Source organism: Megalops cyprinoides, chromosome 12 (assembly GCF_013368585.1).
Source record: "Megalops cyprinoides isolate fMegCyp1 chromosome 12, fMegCyp1.pri, whole genome shotgun sequence".
NCBI lineage: Eukaryota > Metazoa > Chordata > Actinopteri > Elopiformes > Megalopidae > Megalops > Megalops cyprinoides.
The window spans coordinates 12,099,710-12,127,526 of record NC_050594.1 but is presented as its reverse complement, the minus strand read 5'-3'; the positions used below and the strand labels follow the sequence as shown (position 1 = coordinate 12,127,526).

General features: G+C 48.2%; 1 protein-coding gene across 1 annotated transcript; it reads right to left on the bottom strand.

Annotated features, from left to right (window-relative positions):
- Positions 1–162: 162 nt before the first annotated feature.
- LOC118786666 (microtubule-actin cross-linking factor 1-like) lies at positions 163–23,483 on the bottom strand. Its single transcript, XM_036541885.1, has 28 exons — positions 21,860–23,483; positions 18,569–18,790; positions 18,181–18,384; positions 15,108–15,342; positions 14,449–14,675; positions 14,142–14,264; positions 12,520–12,621; positions 12,225–12,326; positions 10,986–11,159; positions 10,488–10,643; positions 10,087–10,284; positions 9,802–9,930; positions 8,162–8,350; positions 7,717–7,872; positions 6,688–6,894; positions 6,195–6,314; positions 5,852–6,021; positions 5,490–5,649; positions 5,067–5,261; positions 4,393–4,662; positions 3,977–4,165; positions 3,812–3,899; positions 3,481–3,602; positions 3,042–3,204; positions 2,791–2,939; positions 2,394–2,468; positions 2,175–2,292; positions 163–1,775 (listed from the first exon to the last, which is right to left on the bottom strand). Exons 1-28 carry the CDS (start codon positions 23,450–23,452, stop codon positions 1,702–1,704), a joined length of 5,910 nt encoding a protein of 1,969 aa, XP_036397778.1. The 5' UTR covers positions 23,453–23,483; the 3' UTR covers positions 163–1,701.
- Between the last annotated feature and the right edge of the window lie 4,334 nt (positions 23,484–27,817).

Genomic DNA, 27,817 nt, shown 5'->3' with positions numbered 1-27,817 from the left:
GCAGAAGAGTGTAAGAATCTCATAGTGGCAGAAAACATATACTACAGTGGGAAGATGGAAAGCGGCCAAGGATAATAATTGCACTTCTGTGGTAATGCAATTCATTCTCGTTTGTACCATTTGTAAAAACAACAGACACATTGCATTTTGTTTTGACCCCATTTACTGAATAACAAAGCTGAGAATAAACGGTAAGGCAACAAAAGCAACGCTTCATAAATGATCATTGGCAAGCTACCTATTCAATTGCCAATTTAAATACAGTACATTCTGTATCATTTTCCTGCACATTGCTGTAAAATGTGGCTATTGCACACTTTGTGTATGGATTAGATGTATCCAGCAGATGGTGTGGGTGTACATTTTTATAAACAGATTCTGCACAACAGCTGTTTTTGGAAGGACGGCAAAACATTACACAATGTACAGGGACAGGAAAGGGAGGAGGACTGTATATTACAATAGCCAGACAGGAGGATAAAAACCTGGAGAATACATTGAGGTGTATTCTGGGAGTTGTTAGCTTCATAGGATACCTATACTTGTATGTCACGACTTGTGCTGCAAGAGTTCACATTATAAAGAGATTAAACAGCAGGTTAATAACTGACTGATCAATTCATAATGCTTTGCCACCAAGAAAAACATGTCAAAAAATGATTTGAATGTTCCATAAAAAGAAAGATTCACTCTTTTTCTCACTGCATTTTTGTGCTTTATGTGTGAGTTTCTTTTTTATCTCCGTTTCTCCTGCTGTGGAGTTAAACTTGTGCTAAACTTCCTGTGCAGCATGCTTCTGTAAAACATTGCAGAATAGTCTGATTGAATATTAAATGAAGATATGGGAAAATATAAAAATCACAATATTTTGTAGCTTTAAGCAATATTTTATTTCAAGAGAAAACATTTTATCATTTAACTTTATTTTTGCTTTGCACTCTTGACTTGTAACCCCCTAAATTTATTCTTCAAGAAACTGAACAAAACATGGCATCTTACCCCACCCTACACAAGAACATATAAATAAATATTACTCAATTTTACTCTATTTCATTATGTATTCTTTACAATCAAACACACATTTGCTCCTGACGAATAGTGATGAAAATCTATTACACAAAAAGAAAGGAGAAAGCAACGTAGAGCCAGAGAATGGTGGGAAAAGGCTGTCAATCATTGCCTCTGCTGCACGGTATCATCAGCCATCTTTAGTTTTTCAAACCATCGGCACAAAACCCTTTGGACATTCCCTTTAATGGCATTTGTAAAGCTGCAGCCACTGAAATACTGGGTAACAACTTTGTGAACAATCATTTACAAAAGTTACAGAGGCAGAGACAAGAAAATATTATTCTCCTCGTGAAAATGATATGATTCTAGACTGAGAAATAATTTCTTTATGTTAATAAAGGAACCAAAGAAACGACGAAGAAGGAGAATTACATTCACAATTTCGTTTTGCTTCTGTGAAGCAATGAAATTACCTCTTATTTCCACGACACAGCATGACTGAGAGACAGGCCAAGAATTATAGGGCACACGTGTTAATGGGGCCATCTTTTGTGACACCACAGTCATTAACCAGAGCCCCAAAATCCATGAGATCCCCTTGTCTATGCCCACATAGAGGTCACAGGGGCTACCAGAGACGAGGGAGCATGTCTGAAGTGCCTGAACAGACAGGATAAATCGTACGAGGCCTCACTGCCCATCCAACGAATCCACTCCACGAACCCCTCGACTCGTTCTGCCCCGCACTGAGGAACGCCTTACATCTGTGGGAGGGCACACACTCGAACGTCATTAAAGAGCAGGCGTGAAAAATGGTGCACTGCCGGTGTCTCAGAGAGAGACTGAGTGGATGAAATACACTCAGCTCAGGAAACATTCATGATATTATTTTTACAGTGCCTTTGTATGGAATTATCATTGAAGATTTAGCGTTTGTGTGTGTGTGTGTGTGTGTGTGTGTGAGTCAGCACATGTAAGTGTGTGTAAATGTATGTGTATGTGCATATATGTGTGTATGTTTGTGAATGTGTGTGTGCATGCGTGTGCAAATTTGTGTGTGTCTTTGTGTTTGTATGTACATGTATTTGGGCTTGTACAGCATGTATCTGTGTGCACATAAATGTGTGCTTGTATGCGTGTGTATGTGAGGGTCAGGCTCTTACCTCTGCAGGGGTCGTATTTAAGTAGGAACTCGTTCAAAGACATCCAGCCCCCTCCCACCTGAACCACCACCGTGCTGCACAGCATCCTCAGCGTACACACCCAATCAGAGTCTCCGAACTGAGGCAGGGGGAGTTTCTTGTCAATAAAGCTTTGGAGTCCATTAGGAGGATTTTATGCATAAAGTTGTTGGGTTATGAATACATGTGGGATGGACTCACCCTGTACTGGTTCTGCCCAATTTGTTCCACCTGGAACCTCTTCATACATTTACACTGCACCACCTGTCTCGTCACCTAGATGGACGGACAGATAGACGGACTTAGTCTGACACTAATTGAGTGTGTATCTCAGTAAGTTGTGGTCATGAGAGACTCGTAATACATTACAACATATAGCCATAACAGTGTGTCTGCACATGCATGTGTGCGTGTGTGTGTGTGTGTGTGTGTGTTTGTGTGTGTGTGCGTGTGTGTATGTCCAATTGCGCATGTGTATTAGTACAGGTTTGCGTATGCATGTGTGGACACATGGACTTGTTGTGGGCATGTGCGTGTGCGTACGTATGTGTATGTGATTGTGTATGCATGTCTGTGAAGGTGTGTGTGTTCGGCTCACCTCATCTTTAATCCTGTCTGCCTCAGGGGTGGGCGCATATGCATCATTATTGGAGTGCAGTGCAGACACAAACTCGTAGTAGTCAATGTGTCCATCACCGCCAAAGAGATCGGCCACTGCTGCCACCTCCCTCTGGCTGGTGGGGAAATCTGCAGTGGAACAGACTCAGGTAAAAACGCACTGCCTATCCTTCCGGTAAGGAGCCTGATTCCCATAATAAGAGTGCAGAATAGAGGTGTGTGCACTCGTACCTGTGGCCACGATGACCTCTGCAAATTCGTGGCGCGAAACCTTCCCATCCTGGTCCTCATCGATGCGGCGGAAGACGTCCATCACATGACACTTCCTGTGGTTCACCCACTGCACAAATTTCCTCCTCCATGTGTCAAAGTCAAAGGCTGTGCATTCCTCCAGCTGGTCGACAGAGAGAGAGAGAGACAGTGGGAGGGATGGGAGCGAGGACCCAAACCCAGGAGGCCTTCTCACTGCCCGAGTAAATAAGCCCTTAATTAATGTAATTTAAACAGTGTCTGACTTGAAGCTGATTTGTCTAACCACCCCATTCTATTCTGAGAGTGTTGGTAATTGAAAGAGAGCTGACAGCCCAGAGGCCTTTCTCCAAGACCCAGACTGGCCTCCACTGATGAAAACAAAGAGAAGACATGGTAAAAATCCCAGCAGGGGTAGTACCTCTTCCAGCCTGTTGAGGGCAATGCTGAGCTTGCTCTGGCGGTCAAGAGAGAGCTGCCACACCTGCTGCCATAGGGAACACAGCTGGGCAAGACGAGGGTTACCCCCGGCAACCTGCATGCCTGTGGAAGGAGGCAGAGAATGATTGTTACTCCTGGAGTGAAGATAGCTTTGGTCCAAACTTTGCACAGGAAAAGCTGTGTATCTAGTGTTTAGTGAGACAGTGTTTCTGGGTATCTATGTCTGGGTGTCTGTGTCTGTGTAAGTGCTCGTGCACGCGCATGCGCGTGTGTGTGTGTGTGTGTGTGTGGGAGAGTAATATCCTTCTGACCCTCAGCTGCGTCCGCCTGCTTCCTTTGGAAGGTCTTAGTTAGCCTCTCCACATCTGTCTGCTTCTGCATCATCTCCTCCATAAACACCTGAGAGACAGCGGTCATGAGATCATGGAACAGATACAATAACCAATGAGGATTGAGGAGCAGGTGGCTCCACCCACCTGGTGTTCTATAATCAGTGTTTTGAGCTGAAGGTTGTCGTGGGGGAAGGGCACCGATTCCCGCTGCACCAGCGTGTTCTCAGCCCACAGTAGCCATGACAGCAGCTCCTCCAATAATATTGAGTTGTTCAGCAGCTCTGCCAGACTGCCCTCCAGCAATTGCTTGTGCTGTTTGGCCCAGGTCAGCACCTGTAGAAACAGCAGCAGATTGAGCTCGGCCCACTTTATGGCTGTATGCATATTAGTGTGGTCCCTCTACACTCCTTCACTGTACATTGGCCCTAATAATGTTCCTCATCTCCTCAGCCTTACAGACCAACACTTGTTTCCATTTTGATGTCACTGACCAAACCTCCATATATTCGGGCCTAGATTAAGTGAGCCTATTCCCTTCACTGCTCCAATCCCTCTATCACCTCCTGAAATCGCGTTCTCAGGGTGGTCACGCGCTGCCTGATAGCAGTGATGCCGTCCGGGTGACAGTCTGACAGTATGGCCTCTCCCAGGGCGGTGGCCCTGTCCACCTCCTCCTTCTTCTCCTCCAGGGCCTGCATGAAGGCGGCATGGGCGTGGACCAGCGCCTGCAGAGACTCCGCGTCGTCAGGGAGGGCGCCGCGGAAACGCGTCTGCCCCGCCCCCGACAGCCACACCAGCAGCATCTGCACCATGTTCCGAAACTCCTGCGCCTGGGAGAGGGACATTACATTACATTACATTACAGGTGTTTAGCAGAAACTCTTATCCAGAGTGACTTACATAGGTTACAATTTTTTACATGTTATCCATTTATACAGCTAGATATTTACAGAGGCAATTCTGGGTTAAGTACCTTGCCTTAGGGTAGAACAGCAGTGCTCCAGTGGGGAATAGAACTTGCAAACTTTCAGGTACGAGTCCTGCTCCTTAACCACTATGCTACACTGCCGCCCACTGCCAGTGCGGTGGAAATTATTCAAATCGCATTCATCCATCATATATTACTGTTTGCATGGGTGGCATGCAAATGAGTCCACCTCCCACTCCGTCTCTTTTTTCTACCACACTAGCGATGCGCTGCCTGACCCCCCTGCCCCCCCCCCCACCCCCTCACCTGTTTGAGCGCCTGCTGTAGGCGGTTCTGCTTGTTGACGGACAGCGTGCAGACCCTGTCCCAGCGCAGGCTGAGCTCCTGCAGGAGGACCCCGACCCAGGCGGCATCGCCCCTCCCCGTCTCCATCAGCTCCCCGGCCGAGCGCTTCAGGGCCTGCACACTGCTGGTCCTCTTCCACAGCTCCCTCTGGAACACCTGTTACCATGGCGACCGCACCGCTGTCATCACCAGGAAGTCATCGCTGGAACACGCTGCCGATCCCCCTCTCTCTCTCTCTCTCTCTCTCTGTCTCATTCCCTTGTCTTACGCCCACGCGCACGACAAAAGCACCAAAATCTCAACAGCAAATCACTGCTCCGTGAGTGAGTCACACACCGCTCTCTGCTGTTGCATTACTGACTCATATCCCGCTCTCTGCTGTACCTTGTGTGCTTCCAGTAGATGCGCTACCAGATCCAGGTCTCCGTGGATTGGCTGGTCTTCACTCAGCTGGGGCTCTGCCCGGCACAGCCAGTCCACCATCAGCTGTATGGCCCCTTCACACTGACCTGAGCACAGCATAGACTCCTCCAGGGCCTGCTGTCTGCAGGGGGGGAGGGACTGTTAACACACACACACACACACACACACACACACACACACACACACACAGAAACATATACAAACACACAGAAGCATATACATGGTCACACCCACTTACACACGCATGCACACACACACACAGAAACATATTCTAAGGTCACAGGTCACACACACAAACACACACAGACCCACTCTCTCCTCACCTCTCCATACTCTTCACACACACCCGGTCCCACTTGTCTCGGACCTCCCCCAGAAGGGTGTCCAGTTTCTGGGTGTCAGTGGGCAGGGTGGCCTTGTTCCTCATGGAGCTGCCAGACCGGATTGTGGAGTAGTACAACGGCTGCTTAGAGCACAGAGCCTTCCGGAGCTCCTGCAGAGAGGAGAGGAGTGTGAAGGACACCTAGTGATGGACGGGGTGCACTGCAGGTACTGGGAGCCAGTTTAGCACTGGTTTTAAAAAGCATGTCCAGAGCGAAATGGGAGAGATGATGTCTATAGGCGGGTGCTGCCAATTACATGAGAACAGGAGTGAGGCACCATCACCTGTTGCTTGGCCAGCTCTTGGTTAACCTTGTCTGGCTCGTCAGAAATATTCAGCTCTGAGTCAAGCTGCCTTTCTGTTTCCTCCAGCCAGGCCCATAGCGCTCCAAACGCTTCATCGAACTGAGAGAGAGAGAGAAAGAGAGAGGGATAGAGAGGAATAGAGAGAGGAAGGCAGGTGGGAGAGGGACACAGAGAGAAAGAAGAGAGAGTGAAAGAGAAATAATATAAACTCTGTTCTATACTCTTCATTGTATACTTTTCTGATGGTAAATGTGTATAATAAACATTATTAGCCATAGTAGACATTTAAAATGAAATTTCTGTTGCATGGATACTGCTGTAGAAAAAAGGGAGGACTGTATAATTAGGGGGAATTAGAGTCTCCCCTCCTCGTGGGTCAGTGTATCTGTCTCTCCCTGGGTCAGTACCTCTGTCCCCTGGATCGGCACCTCGGCCTCTTCGTGGGCCAGTGCCTCTGTCCCCAGGTCAGTACCTGTTGTGCAGTCTTGCGAGCCTCCTCCAGATGCTGCTCCCGCTCCATGGAGCTCTTAGCCAGCTGGTGCCAGCGGGCGTGGACACGCAGCAGAAGGTTGCTGATCAGAACCTCGTCCTGTTCCAGACTGGCAGAGCGGAGCTGAGACCCAACTTTCTCCAGGAGCAGAACCTGCTCCCTATGGGAATGAACCTCGTTCACAAATTCCTGCACGGAAGGAGAAATGGAGTGACATCATCACTCACCTCTGCACAGGCAGGGAGAGACAGAGCGGAGATCATCCAAACACCCATCCATCTATCTAAGCTATTAAGACCCAAATAAAGCGCGACCCCATCACTGCACTGTCGGCTTAATGTTTTCCTGATCCAAATTCACTTTTTAAATTAATTTGAAATAAATATACCTCTGAGACCAGACTAATGAGACATCTGGCATACAGTACAGAGAGAGAGAGATCAAATTAAAGAGTATGGTGGGGGGCGTTGTGAGACATCTGGTGTATAAAGAGAGAGATAGAATTAGAAAGAGCGGGGAGCGGGGGGTTTGCACAAACACATTGGAATGAATTTCAGAATTAGTTAAATAGTTTTTATGATTATGATTAAAATAAATATCACTCAGCTTCCATTTACTCAATTGGAAAAGTCTCCAGAGCAACTTAAAGAGCAAAGGCACACAAGCACACAAAATAAACCCACATGAACAACAGCACATACAGAAAATGTTGAAGGTCAAATTAATGTCATATAGTGCTACAAAAGCTGGCACCATACTAAAAATACAGACTACAAGTGCTACAATAATTCTAGCAAGTGTAGCACCATCCTCAGGTACAATACAAAAAGGCCACATTTAAGTGCTCTAAGAACTAAGATGTACCAAGGGGAGCCAAGATTGCCAGCCAGCGTAGGTAACTTCACATGCAGTCTTGTACTTGGACACCTCTAATATCCTATCCCCCGCTCCTTGTCATCTCCCCCATCACCCTTCCTCCCCCTCCTCTTCCTCTGATACCCCCCCTGTCACCTTGTGCTGTTCGATCTGGAGCTGCACCATCTCCAGGATGAGGCTGGGGGGCGGGGCCATGTTGAGAGTCTGCTCTGCCTGGATCAGCCAGTTGACACACACCTGCAGGGAGCCCTGGAAACCTGTCGCCAGGGCGACCGCCTCCTCAAGCTTCACCTTGGAGAGAGAGGGAGCAGGGGGGAGGGGGGGAAGGGGGAAGAGAGCGAGTGAGAGAGAGAGAGAGGGAGAGGGAAAAACAGGCACTGGATGCCTGTATCACTGGGAGAGGGAGGAAAAGTCCTGAGCAAGCTGCCGAGACGGCAGGCCACAGACCAAGGGCCAGACGCCTCCAGCTCAGGGTACAGAGGGAGGAAGCGGCAGGAAGGCGAAAACGAGAGGAAGGGTAAACCACGAGGAACAGAGCAGAGAGCAGGCAGGAGTGCAGAGCCTCGCCCCGTTCGCTCACCCTCCTCTCATCCATCTTGGCGCTGAGGCTCGTCCACATCCTCTGCAGCAGTGCCAGGTTCGGCTGGGTCTGGGCCGGCCCCGCCCCCGCCCTGTCCTCCGCCCCGCCCCGGGACAGCAGCACGGCCTGCCCCCGCTCCAGCAGCCGGCGGAACTGCTCCTCCCGCTGCTCCAGCTGGCCCTGAAGCTCCTGCACAGGAAGACAGAGGGAAGCAAGAGGGAAAGACACACGCGGGCACATATTAATTAATTTATTAATAACGTGCTGTCACACATAATCCATAGGTTAATTGATTAACTGGTTAATTAATTATTGTCTGTTCTTTATCGGTTTAACTTGTAAGTGTATTTGTTTTCTTTAACTCTGTGTGGTCGTATTTAGATTTTGTTTACATTATTGTTTACGTTATTGCTTTGGCAGCACTGCATTTGTTTTTCCTGCCAATAAAGCACCACTGAATTGAACTGAATTGAGAGAGAGAGAGGGGGAGAGAGTGAGAGAGGTGTGGGGGGAGTGAGAAAGATAGAGATATGGAGAGAGAAAGAAAAAAAACTGAAAGATCAGTTGAAGAGAATCAGATCTTATTTTTATTATTCTTATTTCATTCATGTTATATATTCTTAAGTACTTTTCTGATATCAGATCTATATTTGTCTATTTAATAATATTTTTAATCTTTAATCTACAATGGGCATTTTTCAACTGTTTGGATTGAAGAGGAAAGTTTTACAGGAAAACATCCACTGCAAACACCGAGCAAACGGAGTGAATGACAGCATTGTAACAACTGTAACTTTACAGCAGCCTTTCTGAAATTTCCTTTATGAAATGAGAATATCATGTACATTCATGAATCAGTGCTTCTGAAAATGATTTTCCCTTTTCCAGCTCATTTGGAGACGGCTTGATGGCGTGGCAGTATTTAATTGATTATTTGGCTATTATCTGCCCCAGAGACTCCATCACAAGTGCTGTTTCAGTGGCATGTGAAAAAACCCCTGAGTGTAAAAGACAAGGTTCTGGTAATTAGGTGAGATTGATACCATGAAAATGAAAACAATGGGGAAATTCTTCACGACTGCTCAATCAAGGATTTATATATAGTGACAGAACCTGGAAGGCTGAGATTTAGACAAAATAAGAACCTAGTTAAAATGAGTCATGAAATATGGGATGCTTGTGTGTATCTGAGTTGTACATGCGATATATGTGGTATGCATGTGGTGTATATAAAGGGTGTGTACTCTCTGGAGAGTGAATGTAGTGTGGGTATGTTGTATATTATCATGTGTTTCTGCAGTTGATACGTAAGGTGTTTAAATGTAATGCACACTGTATTACATCCTATATGAGGTGCATACATAGGAGGCATACTGTGTAGTGTGTAGGGTGTGTGTATACTGTATTTTGCATGTATACTGTGCGAAATGCATGTGTGACGAACACTCTATGAGGTGTGTGTATAAGATATATAATGTGTGAGGTGTGTGTAGACTGTATGAGGTGTGTATGATATATATACTGTGTGAGGTGTGTGTATATTATGTGAGGTGTGTATATACTGTGTGAGGTGTGTATGAGGTATACTGTGTGAGGCGTATGTATGAGGTACAGGGTGAGGTCGGTATACTGTTTGTTACCATGTGCTGCTGTAGTTGCTCCCGTGCGGTCTCAGGCAGCCCCCCAGTTGGTTTGGTTGCTGACAGCTGTCTCTCTGTGCACCTGAGCCACTGCAGACAGTCCTCCAGCTCGCTATAGAAACCCTGTGCCTAAAGAAACACACAAATCTCTATGGATGACACGTCACCTCATCACCTTCATGCTGCATCTCCATGACTGCAGCTTTCTGGATCATCTTCTGCCCTGCCAGCTTTTCTACGTGTGACACTGCTTTCTGATTCACTCTCCTCCATCCCTCTCTGTACCTGCTGAAGTGCGGCCTCTAGCATGTTCTGACGGTCCAGGGTCTTGAGTAGCAGGCTCTCCCAGCTTTGATTCATCTTGTCCAGCTGGTCTCGCAGGTGGATGGCCTCCTCTCCTGGGCTGGACTCCAGGAGCTCAGAGCCTGTGCAGTTCATGGCCTCCATGGTGGGACGGTGGGAAAACACTTCATTCCTCAGTACCTGGGGGAGCAAGGAGGGAGGATAAATAGAGGGATTTAGATGACTGGAGATATCATTTTATAATTTCTCTAAGATACAAGCATGTTTCTGAACAGCACAACTTGTGCCCGAAAGCAAACTTCTGTTATTGCTACAAAAACATATAATGTCATATCCTTCAAGTGTGAGTCATGCTATGTGAGTCAGAAGAGGGTGGGGCCTACTTGGTGGCTGGCCAGCTCCATCTCAATGGCTTTGGGGTCACAGCTGATTGGCTGTAAGGTGTCCAGCTTGACATGGGATTGGCTGAGCCAAGACTCCACCTCCAGCAAGGCCTGCTGGAACTGACCAAGGCAAAGGAGTGCAGCCTCCAGCTGGTGCTGGGAAACACAGGGGGAAGGACAGGCAAATTAAAGGGGATTACCCACCTGCATATATGCACTGTATAGACATTCATTTACGCATCTATATGTGCGGGTGTATGTCAGGGTGTACAGGTGTGCATTTGCTAGTATCGTTTATTTGTTTCGAAGATGCACTGATCCAGAGCAACTTAGGTCATCATTACAGGACACTGTGTATAAATCCAGGTCACAAGAGTAGTGAAAGCCATATAGGTGCAGAATACCGAATATCAAACTATTGAGCAATTAAGTAATTGAACTAATTAAGCATCATAGTGTACCTGCTATGTAGGTGTGTATGTGCAAGTGTTTATTAACCTGTCTGTGAGTGACCTGGTCCCCCAGGTTCTCCCACAGGTGTGTGAGCTCATTGAGGGGGTTCTGGATTCGGTCCCGTTCCGTCTGGTCTAATACGCTCCTCAGTAGCTGCTCCCCCTTGTGGCGGACATTCTCCATGTCTACCTGCTGCTGGCACATCGCTGCTTTGTACAGCTGAGAGCACACACAAAAGGAGAGAACAGCTGAAGGCACAGAAACACTCTCATACTCACACACGCTCACATCCACCATACACACTACAGTACACACGCATACACACCACTAACACTCACACACATATATACACCACTCATACACACAAGCACGCACACACACATCAAAAAACACAAAAAGATACATACACAAAAACTGAAGTCTGTCTAGCCTGTAGTGCTGCAATGTAAACTCTTAAGAAACTAACATTAGCTCTATACACACCATACCATTAACACTAACAACACATTATTAATAGAGCACACCATATCACTAACACTAACACATCATTAATACTGTACCCTATAACATTAACACTATCATTAACAGATCTTTAATACTGCACACCGTGTCATTAACATTAACATATAATTAATACTGTACCCTATACCATTATCACTAACATTGAGATGCCATTGCTACTGTACCCATGTCATTAACATATCCTTATTACTGCGCACCAATTCATTAACACTAATATTAACACATCAATAATACTGTCCATACTATTACTACGTCATTAATACTGCACATCACAACATTAACACTAAAATTAATGAATCATTAATACTGTAAACATACCACTACGACATCGTTAATTCTGCACACCACATCACTAATACTAACATTAACACATCCTTAATGCTGTACCAATATCATTACCACATCATTATCACTAACATTAACACGACAATAACACTGTACCAATATCATTACTGTGTCATTAGTAGTGCACACCACATGAATAACACAAACATAAATGCTTTATTACTGTACTCCACATCCTTAAAATTAACATTAGCAAGTCATTAATACTGTACCCTTATCATTAACCTATCGCTAATACTGTACAGCATATCATCATCATTATCACATCATCAATACTTCACACCATATTCTCAACACAAACACGTCACTAGAGTAATTCTGTACTCCATATCATTGACACTAACAGCAATACTGTACACCACATCATCAACAATAAAGTTAACACATCATTAATAGTGGCAGAGGGAAGATTTGAACCTTGAGCTCCTCGATCTGCTGTCTGACAGTGCAGAGCTCCGCCCCCACGGTGGGCGTGTCCCTCAGTTCCATCACAGCGCTATCTAGGTAGTCAAACATACCCTACAGAACACAGACACAGAGGGACCTGTCAATCACACAGCAGGATAGAGAGCGAGAGAGAGAGAAAGAGAGAGAGAGAGAGAGGGCTGTCATGTGACGTGTCAATCATTCACACTTACCCTGGGCTCGTCAGCATGCTGGAGACAGAGAGAGCTAGGCAGTGTGTTACAGCAATGCATGCTGGGAGACTGACCTGCAATGCATCCTGGTATTGCACAGAGACCGTCATCGCTTCCTCTAGCTTCTCCATCCTATCGCCCCACATCTTGCTCAAGCTCTCCCAGGCAGCCTGCATCTGGAGGACGGAAGACCAGAGACGAGACAGAAAGATCAAAAAGATGAGAAAAAAGTGGCTTATCTCTGTGGCAGAATGCAGGGCTGGGTCCTAGTTCATTATTAATGTTCCCTTCATCTCATTTCCCCTCATTTTTAAAGTTGAAAGTAAAACTGTCACCATTTTCAGGGTGTGTGTGTCAGTGTAGCATAGTGTTAAAGGAGCAGGACTTGTAACTGAAAGGTTGCTGGTTTGATTCCCCGCTGGGGCACTGCTGCTGTACCCTTAGGCAGGGTGCTTAACCCACAATTGCCTCAGTAAATATCCAGCTATATAAATTGATAATATGTGAAAATGTAACCTAAATGTAAGGTGCTCTGGATTGGAGGGTCTACTAAAATTACAATAATGTAGTGTAATATAATATGTCCCAACCATCTGTCCTTTGACCCTCAGTGTTTTATCTCCCAGATCCAACCTGAAGAGAATCTACACTTTATCAACAGAAGGCTCCTTATCTGATATTGCTATATTTATAAATGCATATTTAAATCAATTTAAGAACTTCTTCTAATTCTGGATTGGATGGATTGGAAGCATATGGTAGAGTAGCTATTCAACAATGTCAGAGAAGCATATGTGTGTAGCTAAGCGTAATAACAATATTTTTACAGCAACTCCACATTGTTAATTGAACACATGTCTGATGTATGGTCTTTGCACAGTGGAATGGTTTTAAATGAATCGCTCAAGTCTTTTCCACAGTGCGTCTCAAATTAAAGGCCAAATTAAACAGGTACTCAAACACATGAACATTTCATATGCGTATTCCTATTTAGAGTACAAAGATGGCAAAATCAGGCAAAATGTTAGATACTAGTAAAACATACAGCATACAGCTTCAGCTAAACATACAGCACACAGCTTCAGCTAAACATACAGCTTCAGCTAAAATCACCTGGAGCTTCAGAAATATTTTCTAATGGTGTAGATCAATCGAAGATATATATTACAACATGCTATCTAGATATACCCAACATTAAAGGCTCTTAATGCAGTCAGCCTTATATGTTTTAAATAAGCCCTGTGATCAAAAAGCTTTCTGATGAGGCAAACAGTGCTGTAATAAAGACACTTCCTGATGATGTAAACAGATTTATAATAAAGACGCTTCCTTAAGATGAAAGTGAGAGCAGACATACAGGGAACTGCTTCCAAAAGTGTGTTTTTCTCTCTCCAAGCCCACTCTCACCTCCTTATTCAACCAAGATGGACTCGGTGACATCAGTAAAGCATTACACAAAGGCTTCACTCTAATCGGATGTGAGGAGAACAAGGGAGTACATACTGCAAATAGGACTCAGCCTGCATGGGCTGTTTACTTCCCTTTAATTGCAATTCTCTTCTGCCTTTTCAGGGCTCCTTCTCTTTCTTGCCCCCCTTCTCTCACTATCCCTCCTAATACTCTATCTCCCTCCCTCACCCCTTCCCCCACCCTTCGGTCTCCTTCCCTTTCTTTCTTTTTCCTCCTCCTCTCTCACCTCGTCGATGGCCTTCTTGACGACCGTTTTTTCCGAGTCTCCGCAGGCAGAGACAAGGTCGTCTCCCAGTTTGCGCAATCCCTCCAGCTGCTCCGACAGCCTGTCCATGTCTGCCCTAAAAGCCTGCGGGAGAGAGAGTCACCTCTCACACACACGCTAATACTGAAACCCTGAAGTGAAGACACATAGAGATAGCTAAAAAGGAGAGAGCACACTGAGATTTTTGATTGTCGTTTGAGGCAGCTTCTCTCTCTGTCTCTCAGACACACAGGGTCAGCCCCCCTGCCCCCTCCCCCAGTGTGCCTGCCTTGGTCGTCTCCATCTGCTGTTTGATGAGGGCAGGGTTGACCGCCGGTTCCTCCAGGCCCCTCGCGACGTCCTGGGCGTCTCTGAGAGTGCCCAGTAGCGCCTCTGAGTCAGCCCAAAACTTCCCGGCCAGATCCAGGACCTCCAGCAGCTTTGCCTCACGCTCCTGCGCGCGCTGCCGGATCTCCTCCCACAGAGAGCACAGACGCCGCAGCTGGGAGCGCACCACTGCAGGGAAACACACACACAGGCCTTCACTGTGCAGTACTGTGCAAACACATGGACAAGATCTGGCATCTGCATCACACGCAAACATTACATTACATTATTGTCATTTAGCAGACACTTTTATCCAGAGCAAATTCATTACAATTTTTACATGTTATCCATTTATACAGTTGGATATTTACTGCAGCTGTGGGTTAAGTACCTTGCCCAAGAGTACAGCAGCAGTGCCCCTGCAGGGAATCAAACCAGCAACCCTTTTGGTTGAAAGCTCCACTCCTTACCAAAACACCACAGTGCCACCAAAACACAGAGAAAATCACCACTGTCCACAATTACTCATTAAGTGCGCCCTCTGCTCAGTGTCTTTACTATATATTCCTACAATAACACATGCAAGGTAAATAAAGGGTTAAAAAGGAGTGGGGCCCGCACCCTGAGCGGCGGGGTCAGCAGGGTCAGTGTGGGGCATGTGGGCGGTCGGGTCTTCGCCCTGGGAGCACAGGGCGTTGTAGGACGGCAACAACTTGTCCAGCTCCAGCCCTGCTGCCCGGTGCACCGCCAGCTGCTCCCGGATCTTCTCCACCTCCACTGCCACTGGGGGGCGCTGTCTCAGTCGCTGCACTGCCCTCTCAAGTGTTTCCAACAGAGGGTCCATCTTATCATGGAACTGCAGATGAGAAAGATGTAAAACAGAGAGAAAGGAAAAGTCACTGGACCAGGATAGGACAGCATGGAATGTACGCATGTCTGCATGTCTACTTGAATGCCGGCGTGTTTGTGCTTCCTAGGATGCTAGAATATTACAAGGTAATTTGGTGTACAATGAGCTGAAACAAGAAGAGACTCTGAGTAGTTTTTATATCCTGTTTTCCTTTCCTAAGGGCTTAAATTTCTGAAAACTACATGAAAAGCTTTGAAAGTACCACAAAACAATTTAGCCTCCCCTTAGCTAAGACAGTGGTCTTGCTGAATATGCAACAAATTCATGTTTTTTTTTTTTTGGCTGACGAATTTAATGACCAAACAGACAGACACCAAAGCCCTGAAGAACATCCAGAAAAATAAGAGAGAGAATGGAGGACTAAGGCAGCTTGTTTGTTGAATTAATGCAGGCTGGATTCCCTGCATCTACAGCAGGTGTGTTATACAGATTTCAGAATTTCAGAATGACGGCTTTCCATTCACACCTTAGGTGCGAAATGTTCAGTCTCACATTTTCATCCACAGGGTCCAAGCAGATACCGCTGAGCACGCTCCTCTTTCTGCCAGCTGTCTGTGACTGGCAACGAGAGCATCATTTGCTGGCTGTCTTATTGATGCTTCCAATGACTCATCGACTTCCTTATTAAAACCACGTCTTCCAAACTCGGCCTCCCTGTCCCAGTCCCTGTGTGTGTGGGAGGAGCCTTCCTGGCCAGGTGAACGGAAGTGGGGTCACCATGGTGACCGCGAAGCCCTGTCATACCATAAACTGTAAAGTGTAAGCAGAATGGCTGGCAGAGGCCCTAGTGGGCCTGAAGACAGTCAGTCACACCGTCAGTCTCAGCTCATTCCAACAGACAATAACAGCTGATGGATGCTGGATTTTTCCGCTGAACAGAACGACCCCTCTGTGTCCCCTCTCCCTTTATTTTTCAAAACCCACACACCACTGTTATGCTGATGACACCCAACAAATCCACACTTTTCCCTCATCTGACACACCTATCATCACACATGTCACCTTGCCTTGCTGATGTCTCACCATGGATGTCTAATCATCACCTGAAACTCTACTCGCCCATGACTGACCTGCTCCCCCTCCCACCAAGTCTTCTCCCTTCCAGTACCTGACAGCCAGACCACCAAGATCCTTTGGGTGACACTTGACAGATGACTGACCTTCACAAACCAAAGTGATGGTTAGTGGGGCTGTAGGGGATTCCTGTACAGAAGAATCTGCCCCTTTCTCACCACATACTCAACAAAGCTCCTCATCCAGGCCCTGGTCAACTCCCATCCAGACTACTGCAACTCTCTCCTTCTTGTCTGCTCTGCTTGTGTGTTCAGATCCCTGTAACTCATCCAGAACCCTACTGTTTGGCTGGTTCACAATGTCCCCGGATCCTCTGGCTACCGGTAACAGCTCACATCCATTTCAGAACGCTGGTGTTAGGCTACCAGAGGGAGAGGGAGAGTGGGACGGCTCCTACTTATCTTCAATCCATCATCGGAACCCACATACTGGACAATTTTCTCTTCTCCCCAAGCATGAATAGATGATGTTGTACCTTTTCTATTAAGTATGTTGTTTTGTACGTTGTCTTAGTATAGGATATCTTGCATTGCCCTTATGTATCAAAGCTTGTACGCACTCTCTGTTTGGGTCTGACTCGTGTTTGAATGTGGTCGAACGTAATGTCTGTGTCTCTATCATGCCACTTTATTAGATGCACTTTGTAAAAATGTCACAGCCAGTGGAATGTCACGACCAGATACAAGAGTGCTCTGAGCAGGACAATATGAGACGTATGAGACGTTCCCTTCTGGGACAAAAATCCATCACTAGAATTGGTTTCTGGAATTTGACAGGAACAAATTGGTGAGGGAAGTAAACCTAAATAGCAACACAGGGAAAGCACCACTAACACTAGCACAAGAAATTATAGTACTACTCAGCCAGAATGGATAGCCCATATCAACTTAGCGTAACACCAGTTAAATTTGCCATAGTTGCAATTTCAGAACTGTTACCATTAGATAAACAGCTTGTTTTCACTGGGTTGGACTAACTGCACTTCAAAGCCCCTACAAAATGATTTTGAGGAGGAGAACAAATCCATTTTCTGTGAACAGTTACACTCAGCGGGGGCAACAGTCACCAGACAACAGCATCTGCTACGCAGTGGCAGGCCCGGGTGCTAAAATAGAAAGCGGCAGTGCCAGGAGAGAGGATGACACGGGCAAACATCATTCAGCACAAACGGAAAGCTTTAGGCTGACTGCTGACGACTGAGAGGATGAGCAATTAGAACACTGCCTTCCCTCACAGCGCATGCAGAAGAATACACTGATTAACCCAGATGAACAGACCAAAATCCAAATAAACCACACTGCAGATAATGAAACAGTACATGGAGGAAATCGGTACATAATCCCTAAGTGAATTCATTCTGGTAGGGCTGAGTTTTGAAGTTGCGGTGAAATGAACCTGTCCAGCAGTACAACAGCGTGGAACTGTATGTGTCAATGAAGGTTTTGACAAGCTGTAACTTGCAACTCCCATGAAGGTTATTATTTTTTCTATTTCCAGCTTAAGTGAATAACTGAAAAACTGGACATTTTTACAGTGATTCAACAGTAGCCAAGTATCAGCACACAGTGAGAGCAGGCTGGAGTAGGGGTATAAGGCACCAGGGCCTGGAAGGGGGGCCAGCGAAAGAGTTCTGTTTCCGGAAAGATCATTTCACTAGAAGACAGGTGGGCTGGTGGCCAGCAGTGCAGGTGTGATCATGTGAGCAGGTACCTGTGAGGACTGAGAGATAGCCTCATCCAACGCAGCGCTGTAACCTCTGACCCCCTCCTTGATGGCCAGGTAGCGCTGTTCTGCTGCACTATAACATTGTCTCATTGTCGCCCCCTCCTGGGCATTCTTCTCCGCCAACAGGGGGCCGATCAACAGGAGCTTGTCAATATGGCACTGGTGGTCTGTGATGGACTCTTTCAGGACCTTGGGGAGCAGAGAGAGAGAAGGGGGCGAAGGAAATAAAAAAAGGTTATGCATCTCTCTGTTCTATATACAGCTTGCAATAAAAAGGAAACGATCCATCCAGCCAACTAAATTAGAAGCAGTTGGTACACACACACACACACACATACACACATAGATCTCCAGCACACTCACACCATCTCACCCTAATTTTATCCTGCTGATGTCTCAGTGTCTCCAGGTCGATAGCAGGTGGGGGTAATTTGGCGATAAGAGCCTCAGTCTCGTCCAGCCAGGGCTCCAGCTCTTTGTGGGTTTCCCAGAATAGTGCAATCGGACCCTGGGCCTGATCCGCTGCCAAGACCCTCTCTGAGTGGCTCAGACTGTCAGTCTGAAGCTGAACGACGCCCATGGAGTCCACGTTCAACTGCGGGGGCGAGACAGGGGTTTAGATCAACACACACCACTCCTCCTGCTATGATCCTACCCTTCTCCCTCCGCCTCTCCTTCTCTCCCTCCCTGTGCTGCTTGTCTAGATCTTTGAGACTGTGCCATTTTCAAAATCGACAGGTCTCAGTCAGCCCATGGGAAGAATGACACATTTTCATGTAATGACAAAAAACTTTTTAATTAAAGTATTTTTAAGCTTTTACCACACACAGAATCTGTGCACCCCTTCAAATGGCATTAAAGACTAATTATATTTTTATTTTTAGGTATTCTGCCAATTTCATGTTGAAGATCCAGTCTCTGGTCTCTGGACTCTCTCTCTCTCTCCCCTACCCTATCTCTCCTTCTGTCACTCACTCCCACTCTGCATCGCTCTCTTTCTTTCTCTCTCACCCAAATGCCACACTCCCAGCATCCTCTCCTCTCTGATATGTTCTGTCCGTCTCCCTACAGCTTGAACCACGCGCCTACACTGTTTCTCTCTCTCCCTACCCCCCCCCCCCCCACAAGCTCAAGCCATACACCCACACTGCCTCTCTCTCCCAAACACATTTAAATTAAAAAAAAAAACCTTTTATTGCCACTACACAGTCACACAGTTACATAAGCAACATCTCTTGATCTTCCACCTCTAGCAACCAGCTCATACACACCAGCTTCCCACTCCATCACTCTTTCCTACGTGTAATTCATTCCCTCTCTCTTCTGTTAATACTGGGTCCAACAGTTTAATTTCCGTCAACACACCAGCAGCATTCACAGTGCCATCTGCGGCGCCTTCTCACATCACCTAGTTCCCAAAGTACGGAGACAAGAAAGCCTCGGTGTGGCAGCGTTCCAGAGCATCGCTCAGGCACAATGAAGGCCTTCATTACACCAACCAGAGAGCACCGAGCTAGTATCCCGGCGAATGACTCATCCAATCAGAACCGCCTACAGATTTGACCCACGCACATGAAAAAACAGTCTGTCTTGGGCACAGGCATAAAGTAGACATAAACACCCTAGACTGCACATGCACTCACAGAATGCCACAGCGCAGGACATGAGTAATACATGCAAGTACACGATTATACACCTGACGAGGGACGCAAGCCAAAAACAGGAGACAACTGGCACAGTTACAAGTACAACACAAAGATACCAGGAACCAAACAAAAAAATCTATGAAAACATGGCCAACGGCATGCTCCTTTCCCGCAGGAACTCCACTCCTCCTCCTCCTCCTCTTCCTCCTCCTCCTCCATCCACCCCTACTGACCCTCTCTGCTCTTTTCCCTCAACGCAGTCACTCTCTCCTGGCTCTTCTACAGCACTCCGCTGTACGCCTCACTGGCAATGGTGTTATTACCGTTGCCAAAACACCAGAACGTATTTTATTATTTTTTATTTTCTCAGCTGAGGGCCCTATTCAGTGTGACTTAGCTAGCTTTCACATCACCCGCATAAAAAGCTGGATGTTTTACTGAAGCAGTTCAGGTTGAGGACTGTGAACAAGGACACAGTAGGTGAGTGCTACCACTGCCCCACATTGGCCCTCTACCAGCTCTATACATCTGTCCCTAACCCCATAAAAGGACTGCTTGTGTCTGCCTGTCTGTTGGTCTCTAAATGACCAGTCTGAGATCGGAAACATGAGAGCAGCAGTGATATGTAACATGGACAGAAATCTTCTGTTTGCATTTTTAACAATTTTAGAAAATCTCTGCATTTCATTTGGTATGACTTCATAAAATTATATGTAAATAATAATAAAAAAGAAACAAACTAAATATGCAGAGGATGACAATAAAGTATTTTGACTCATTTCCATTGTAGCCCTTGTGAGCAGACAAACAAAAACAAAGAAATAGTTAATACATTAATATAGAACAGAAAAACAGCCACAATTATTAAAAATGAAAATGTTCAAAATGAACAAGGGAATTTTGACTCTGGACAAGAATTTGTGACATAAACATAGACTGTGACATCATTTTTTAAAGAACCCTTAGTATCTGTGTTTTTTTAAGATGTGTTACTCTCAATAATTCCACACAAAATTGACCACACACTAAACATACACAAATTATCAATCAAGACAGGGTGTAAGTAAGACAGTAAGTCAGGTCTCTGAGGGATAAAGCGCTTCTCAGGATTGTACTGTAATCGCCTGGCGTTTAACTGGCAAATTACCCACCTAATTATACCCCCGCCCCTCTCCCCCTGAAACTCCCCAGATCCCTGGCCCAATTCAGACTGAACTAGTTAATTTCACCATAAATAGACACAGAGGCTCGATTCCATTAGTACGGCACTACTGCCCTCCCCATTCTCAATTTCCCCTTGCCTATTCACTGGAGATCAGCACTGCATTCTGGGAAGAGAGAGACAGATGGACGAGGAGAGAGAAATAGACTGCTGCTGCAGAGAGAGAGAGGGGGAGAGAGAGTACACGCATGCTGTGAGGAGAGCTTGAGTGGGAATGTGCCGGTATATGCTGGTTGCTAGAGGTGGAAGATCAATTGATATGACTCAGTTAAATGTATGACTGTGGAGGGAATAAAGATTTTTTTTTTTATTTAAAAGGGCAGGAGATGTTGGACGGAGTGGGGGTGAGTGGTAAAGCTGGGGGGATGGTGGTCTAGCTGAGTGCTGGGGGCAGGGTGGTTTATGCTTTGAACTGGAAGAGGAATGGAGAGAATTAGAGAACTGGTTAAACTGATATAAGCATGGGTTAAGTGCCACAAAAAAACACTCGAAAAATTACAGTATGATTGGTTAGATATTGTCCTGACCTGAGGATAAGACAATATGGTTAGTTACACACTGACTGGTTATACACTGACACTTAGCTGTTCTGAGATGAAGATTCAACTGAATGATTGATTAGACATTGCACTGGGATAGAAATATTTCCAAATGATTGGTTAACTAATGTCCTTATGAAAAAGTAGGACAGAACGATTGGCTAGATGAAGACTCTGCTGTATAGCTGGATGACCCTGATGGACAGATTGCTTGAGTGACAGGCCGAGAAACTGTCTGACCCAGACACTGACTGTACCTCTTTGTGGGGCTCTGTGTCCTCAGGATCGAGTGAGGCCGGACTGCCCAGGTCTGTCCCTTCCTGGTCAGGAACGATCTTGCATTCAGGCCCTCCCGGTGCCCACTGACTGGGCTCTGATTGGTCGTCGCAGAACAGCCCCTGCAACACGTCTGGCTCCAGCTCGTCCCAGTGGTCCCAGGATGGCGAGGACCGTTCTGCTTCCGATTCAGACCTGTCCGAGTCGCTGTCCCCGGTCATGGAGCCAAGCACGAAGTCCACCCCGGACTGACTGCCCTCTGAGTCAGAGTCCTGGGAGTTTCCACAGGTGGAGCTGCCATCGGTAGCCAGGGGGTGGCGCTCCGGAGCAGCCAGGTACACAAAGCTGTCGGTAGAGAGGAAGTCGCTCTCGCCGAGCTCCGGACCTGGCTGGAGTAGGGGGCTTCCAGGTGCAGACTCCGCAAGGGGAGACAGGGGGAGGCTCTGAGAGAACGGGGGCAGCACCGAAACCGCAAGGTATACAAAACTGTCCGTCACAACAAAGGCATCCGCGTCCCCGCTCTCCAGCCCTGACCCCCGCACCTCGTGCTTGGAGGGGGACAGGGGAAGGGGGGAGTCTGTTCTGGAAGGTGGGGTGTCTACCCTGGGCAGTCCCTTCTGGTCCCCCATCTCCAGAGTCAAGGCAGGGGCACCGCCCCGTGGCGCCATTCCTTCAGCAGGCTTCGGGAGTTCAGAGGTCCCTTCCGTGATCCTCTCACATGGCACAGAGCCGACCACCTCCTCCTTACAAGTCTGAGCCTCCCTCTCCTCCGTTTCATCCACTCTTTCCTCTGTCTGTTGCCTTTCTCCTTCTTTTTCTCCTTCCCTTTCACTATGACTCACCCCTAAGCCAGGGTGTGTCTTTGCAGGCTCTTCCTCTAGGGGGCCCTCCTCCGTTGGCTCCTCCCGGTAAGGGTTCTCCGGGGAGGGGGAGTGGAGGGGAGGGAATTCCTGCTGGATCTCCAGCCATTCTCCTCCTCCTCCTTTCCCCTCTTTCTCCTCCTTGTCATCCTCCTCACGGTCCAGAGACGTTGCGCTACTCAGGTCCGAGTCGTACTCCGGCCGCTCGGTGTTGGAAAAGGTGTCGGAGTGGGTGGTGTGGTCCGGGTTGGACACCTGGATCCCGCTGGAGTCCGACTCCCGCGTGCGGTCAGAGCTGAGCTCCTCCGTGTGGTCCGTCTCTGTTTTGGGAGAACTCTTGCTGTCCTCCTCCTCCTCCTGTCTCCTCATCCCCATGTGGCTCTCCGTATCAGCAAGCTGTTGGTCAGGCTGGGACTGGACCTGATCGTGTTGGTCCAGACCAGGCTGAGCTCCCTCTTCCCTCAGGCTTGTGTGGGATTGGGATCGACTCGGTCCCAGGCCGAGGAAGAGGTCATCCGTGCTGGGCACTGAGCTGAGGCAGGAGGGTGTGGTGGGGGACTCCGGGCCCCCAAACCCCGATGGAGGGGGCAGGATCGGCCAAGGTCCCAAGGAGCCTGTGTTCTTAGACTCCCACCCTGGCAGGTCGGCGTCTTCCACGCCCCCCTCCCAGAGAGCATTCACCTTCTCCAGCACCTCCTCCCAGCCTTTTTCCATGCTCTGCTCCCCCTTGCCCCCCTCCTCTCCCTCTCTATCTCTCACTCTCCCTCCCTCCGTCTCTTCCTCCTCCTCTTCTTGTTCCTCCAGCCCCTCCAGAACTTTTCGCTCATCCTCCTCAAAGCAGAGCTCCGACGTGGAGCGCTCACGCAGCTCCCCGACACACGCAGACCAGGCCGGCAGCCGCCCCCCCACGGTGCCCCCCTGCACTGGTGGGGCAGAAGAGGGGGTGTCCAGAAGATGGAGAGACTCCTCGTCCACTTCGCTGTGCTCCGCCAGCAAGGGGGGCAGTGGCGGGAGAATGGGCAGCTTGTGAAGCACGCCACCCTGGCTCACTGTCCTCCTCCTTCCCATCAGCCTCCGTGGCCAGGTGCAGGTGGTGGGGCTGGCCTCGGCCTCAGGCTGGGGGGACACCAGAGCGGGTAAGAGGGGGGCAGTGTCATTGTCCTGTTCCGGAACGGGGGAATCTCGCTCACTTCCTGAGTCTGTGGCCTTTGCAGATGAGACTCTCATGAATCCTCGGTGGTCAAGTCGAGCCAAGGGGATAGCCGCCACTCCTCTCCTCTCCAACTCCGCCAGGATGTCCCGCCCACACTGGGGCCTCTGGGAGGAGGGCGGCGACAAGGCTGCTATCGTGGTGTGAGGCTGGGAGTGTCTCTGGGGGATGAGAGGGGCAGGGAGCGGAGCCGATACTAGAGGCTGCGAAGGGGAACAGGACACGGGAGGGGTGCGGGGACCGGAGGAGATGGGCGAGCCGGAGTAGGGCGATATGAGGGGTGGCGTGTGGGTGCTGAGAGGCAGGGGCAGTGGGGTCAGCGGCTTCTCCACAGCCTCCCCAGGGGTGGCCTCCAGTCTCTCCGCAAACTCGGGGGGCATGAAGGTCTTCCAGGAGCGCCGGCTGGCATGGTCCTTCTTGTCGCTGCTTTGCTGCCATCGCTTGTTCACAGCTGCGGCGCCACCGGGGCCAGAGGACGTGGACGACACGCTGGGCGAGACGGACCCCACGCCCCCCACCGGCGAGCTGCTCTGCCCTTCCACCGTCAGCTTCAGAGAGTCGAAGATCACCCTCTCGTCCAGCCTCTTCGTGCTGGAGGAGGTGGCCGACCGGCCCTCGAAGGTGCCCCCGGCGCCCGTTCCCAGGGTGCCGTTGCTGGAGAGGGTGCTGTCCTCGCCGCCCCCGGAGCCCTGGTCGATCTGCTCGTTGATGCGCATGGTGTCGTAGATGGAGCGCTGGGGGACGTAGCAGTCCTCGATGTAGCCCTCCTGGTCCTCCCGTTTCCCCAGGCAACGCGGCCGCTTGCGCAGGCAGTCTGGGCGGCTCAGGGGCTTCCCCATGGCTCCCAAAACTGCCCCTCACCCCTTGTAAAACTCCGCAACACTCACACTGGGTCAAGCCCGGTGTGGTTTTATTCCAGAACCACTTCAGCGATTTCCTAACAGTGCACACTTAAGCATGATATCACTCACTTCCACACAATCTCCACACACACACAACCACTCACACACATACAATCTCCACTACAAACATAAAACCACTCATTTTTACACAATCTCCACTACACACACACACACACACAATCACTCACTCCCACACAATATCCACAACACACACAACCACTAACTCACATGCAATCTCGACTGCACACAAACACACAATCACTCACTCACACGCAATCTCCACAACACACACACAACCACTCATTCACACACAATTTCTACAACGCACTCACACACACACACACAAAATCGCTCAGTAACACACAATCGTTTACAGAACCGCTCACTCACACTCGGGCACAAATGCTAGTGCCTGAGTGCTGCCAGTCTGCCTGGTCTTTTTGTGTGTTGAATGAGAAATGGTTTTGTAATCCATAAGCGGGAGACGGTGGCAGTGAATGGGCGAGTGCCGTGGGGTGCCGCACACAGAGTTTCTACTGCTGTTTTCCGCCGATCAGAGGCACAAAGTGTGTGTGACACGTCGATCAGCTCTGAAGCGCTACCATGAGAGAGAGAGAGAGAGACGCTCTGTTCCAGAGTCCAGGCGAGGAGAACGCCACTCCGCTTCCATCGGAGAGAGACAGCAAGATTCTCCCACAATTCCTCACTCCACAATCTCCCTCCACCTGGCTGTTACCTCCGTTTTCTGACCCCTCTTTCTCACAACGGGAACATTTCTCCGGGATGCAGGCATTTGAAAGAGGAGCGACAGACAGAGAAAGAGATGGGCTGGTAACGGCTGACAGTACACATGCTCCTCTTGCTTCAGTTCTTATTGCTTTATCATTGACTCTGCCTGCTTCCCATCTCCAAACAGCGGATGGAGCTTGGAAGTTCAGGGAAAACACAGCGCTTGCACAGTCCAGTATTGTATGGAATTGTATTTCAAAAGCCGTTACATAAAAGCACAACTTAAAGGCAGTTATTTTAAAACTACAGCACGAAACTCACTGTCCCTTCCGGTCCTGAGTCCTTGCAGGGTCGCGTCTCCTTGTTGCTCTTTGTTTCCACTTGTATCTTTTATTTCCATTGCAGCGTGCGTTTGATTCGTTTGCCCTTGTCGCTGTCCGCTGCGCCTCTTAGTCATTATCATTGTGAGTGATCTCAGACGGCCCCGCTGTAAACAAAGGTAGAACCCCAAATTCCTGCTTCGCAGAGGCGGCCACAGAACCCCGGGAACTTTCCCGCACGGGGGAGAGTTTGTCTCTCTTCCCCCATTCCCGTTGCCTCTGATTCCTCCTCCCTCCCCAGAAACTGACCCTGAGGCAGAAGACCCGGATTATGCTGCTGGGGCATCAAGCCACATGCCCAGAAAATCCGGCCAGCTCAGCGACGGTAGACAGCCTGGACGCAGTCTTTGTCCCCCTCTCTCTCCCTCTCCCTCTCTCTCTCTCTCTCTCGCTGGACGCACTCCGCCACGCGCTCGCTCCCTCGCTACTCACACCAAAACACAAAGCTTCCCACCAGCCCGGCTCCTCCCTCTCTCGCTGTGTCCTTCCATGTTCTCACGCTCCTACAGAGCGCAAATGGTCTGCAGCTGCTAAAGAAATCTCCCATTCTAAACCCCCCTCTCTCCCTCTCTCCCTCTCGCACTCGCTCTCTCCCTCAGCTCCTCTCTCTCTCTCTCGCTCATTTGCTCTCTCCTTCAGTCTCTCTGTCCCTATCCCTCGCTCATTTGCTCTCTCCCTCAGTCTCTCTCCTCTCTCTATCACTCACTCATTCCCTCCCTCTTTCTCTCAGTCTCTCTCCTTGCTTTCGTTCACTCTCTCTCACCCGATCTCCCCCACAATATCTCCCTCTCCCCGTCAGCCTCTCTCCTGTTCTCTCTCTCTCACTCGCTGTCTCTCTCACTCAGTTTTTTTTTCTCTCTCCTGTTTGCTGGTGTGCTCTTTCTCTTCTTCTCTCTCTCTCTCTTTCTCTCGGTCTTATTTGCAGACCCTCTTTTTCTCTGATCTCCAGACAAGACAATCCCAGTTAAAGCATTATAATGAGAAAAAGCTCAGGTTCTCATTAAATTCCCCACAGCCATCAGTCAGATCCACACAACAAGGACAAAGGGCAACAAATTACTGAGTGAGGGTGCAAAATTTCGCGTTTGGGGAGAAGGGGAGGTGTGTGGTAAAGTTCAGTGGCTCACATTTTTGCTTATCCTCTCTATACTTGCAGCATATAGAAATGCTGACGTCCACAGCAAACCAGGCAATTAACACAGCACTCTTTGTGACATCGCTCTCTGCGAGACTTCTTTTGCAGGTTTGTTAAAGACAGTAGCACAGATTAAAAAATAACTTCCACACATTGGAGCTTGCAATATAGCACTGTGTTAAATACTGAAAAGAACTTGCTCAGATGGATATTAACAGATCAAAATAGAGAATGCCTGGCTTTTGATGAATTACAAAAAGACCATGAAAGCATCTGTCAAGCGTGAATTAAGTAAGATCCAAGTATTAAGTAAGTCTATTATTCACAAGTCAATTAAATCACTACTACAACTTTTTATTTCTGGATTTTTCATATGCAGCAGAGGAGAACGGTTGCGGTGATTGTACATCCTACATCCTACCCCCACCCCCCACAGAAACGCCTTTGAAAAGGCATAAGCTTGTGTGACATAAAATTATACTGGAATAACAGCGACCAGAATAAAATGAATAAATTTAGGGAAAACAGCTCAGTGGTTAAGTCATTTGCTTTCAGTGCATGCTGAGGTTTACGATCGACGTTCGATCCCACCGCGTCAGCACCTGATGTCGACCACAGCAACGGGACAGACTTGCTTGGACGACGTCAGTGAAGCCGCGCCCATCCTCCAGTTGGCGCGTAGCTCCCTGCAGTGTGCTGGGTGACTTGCAGTGTGAAAAATAG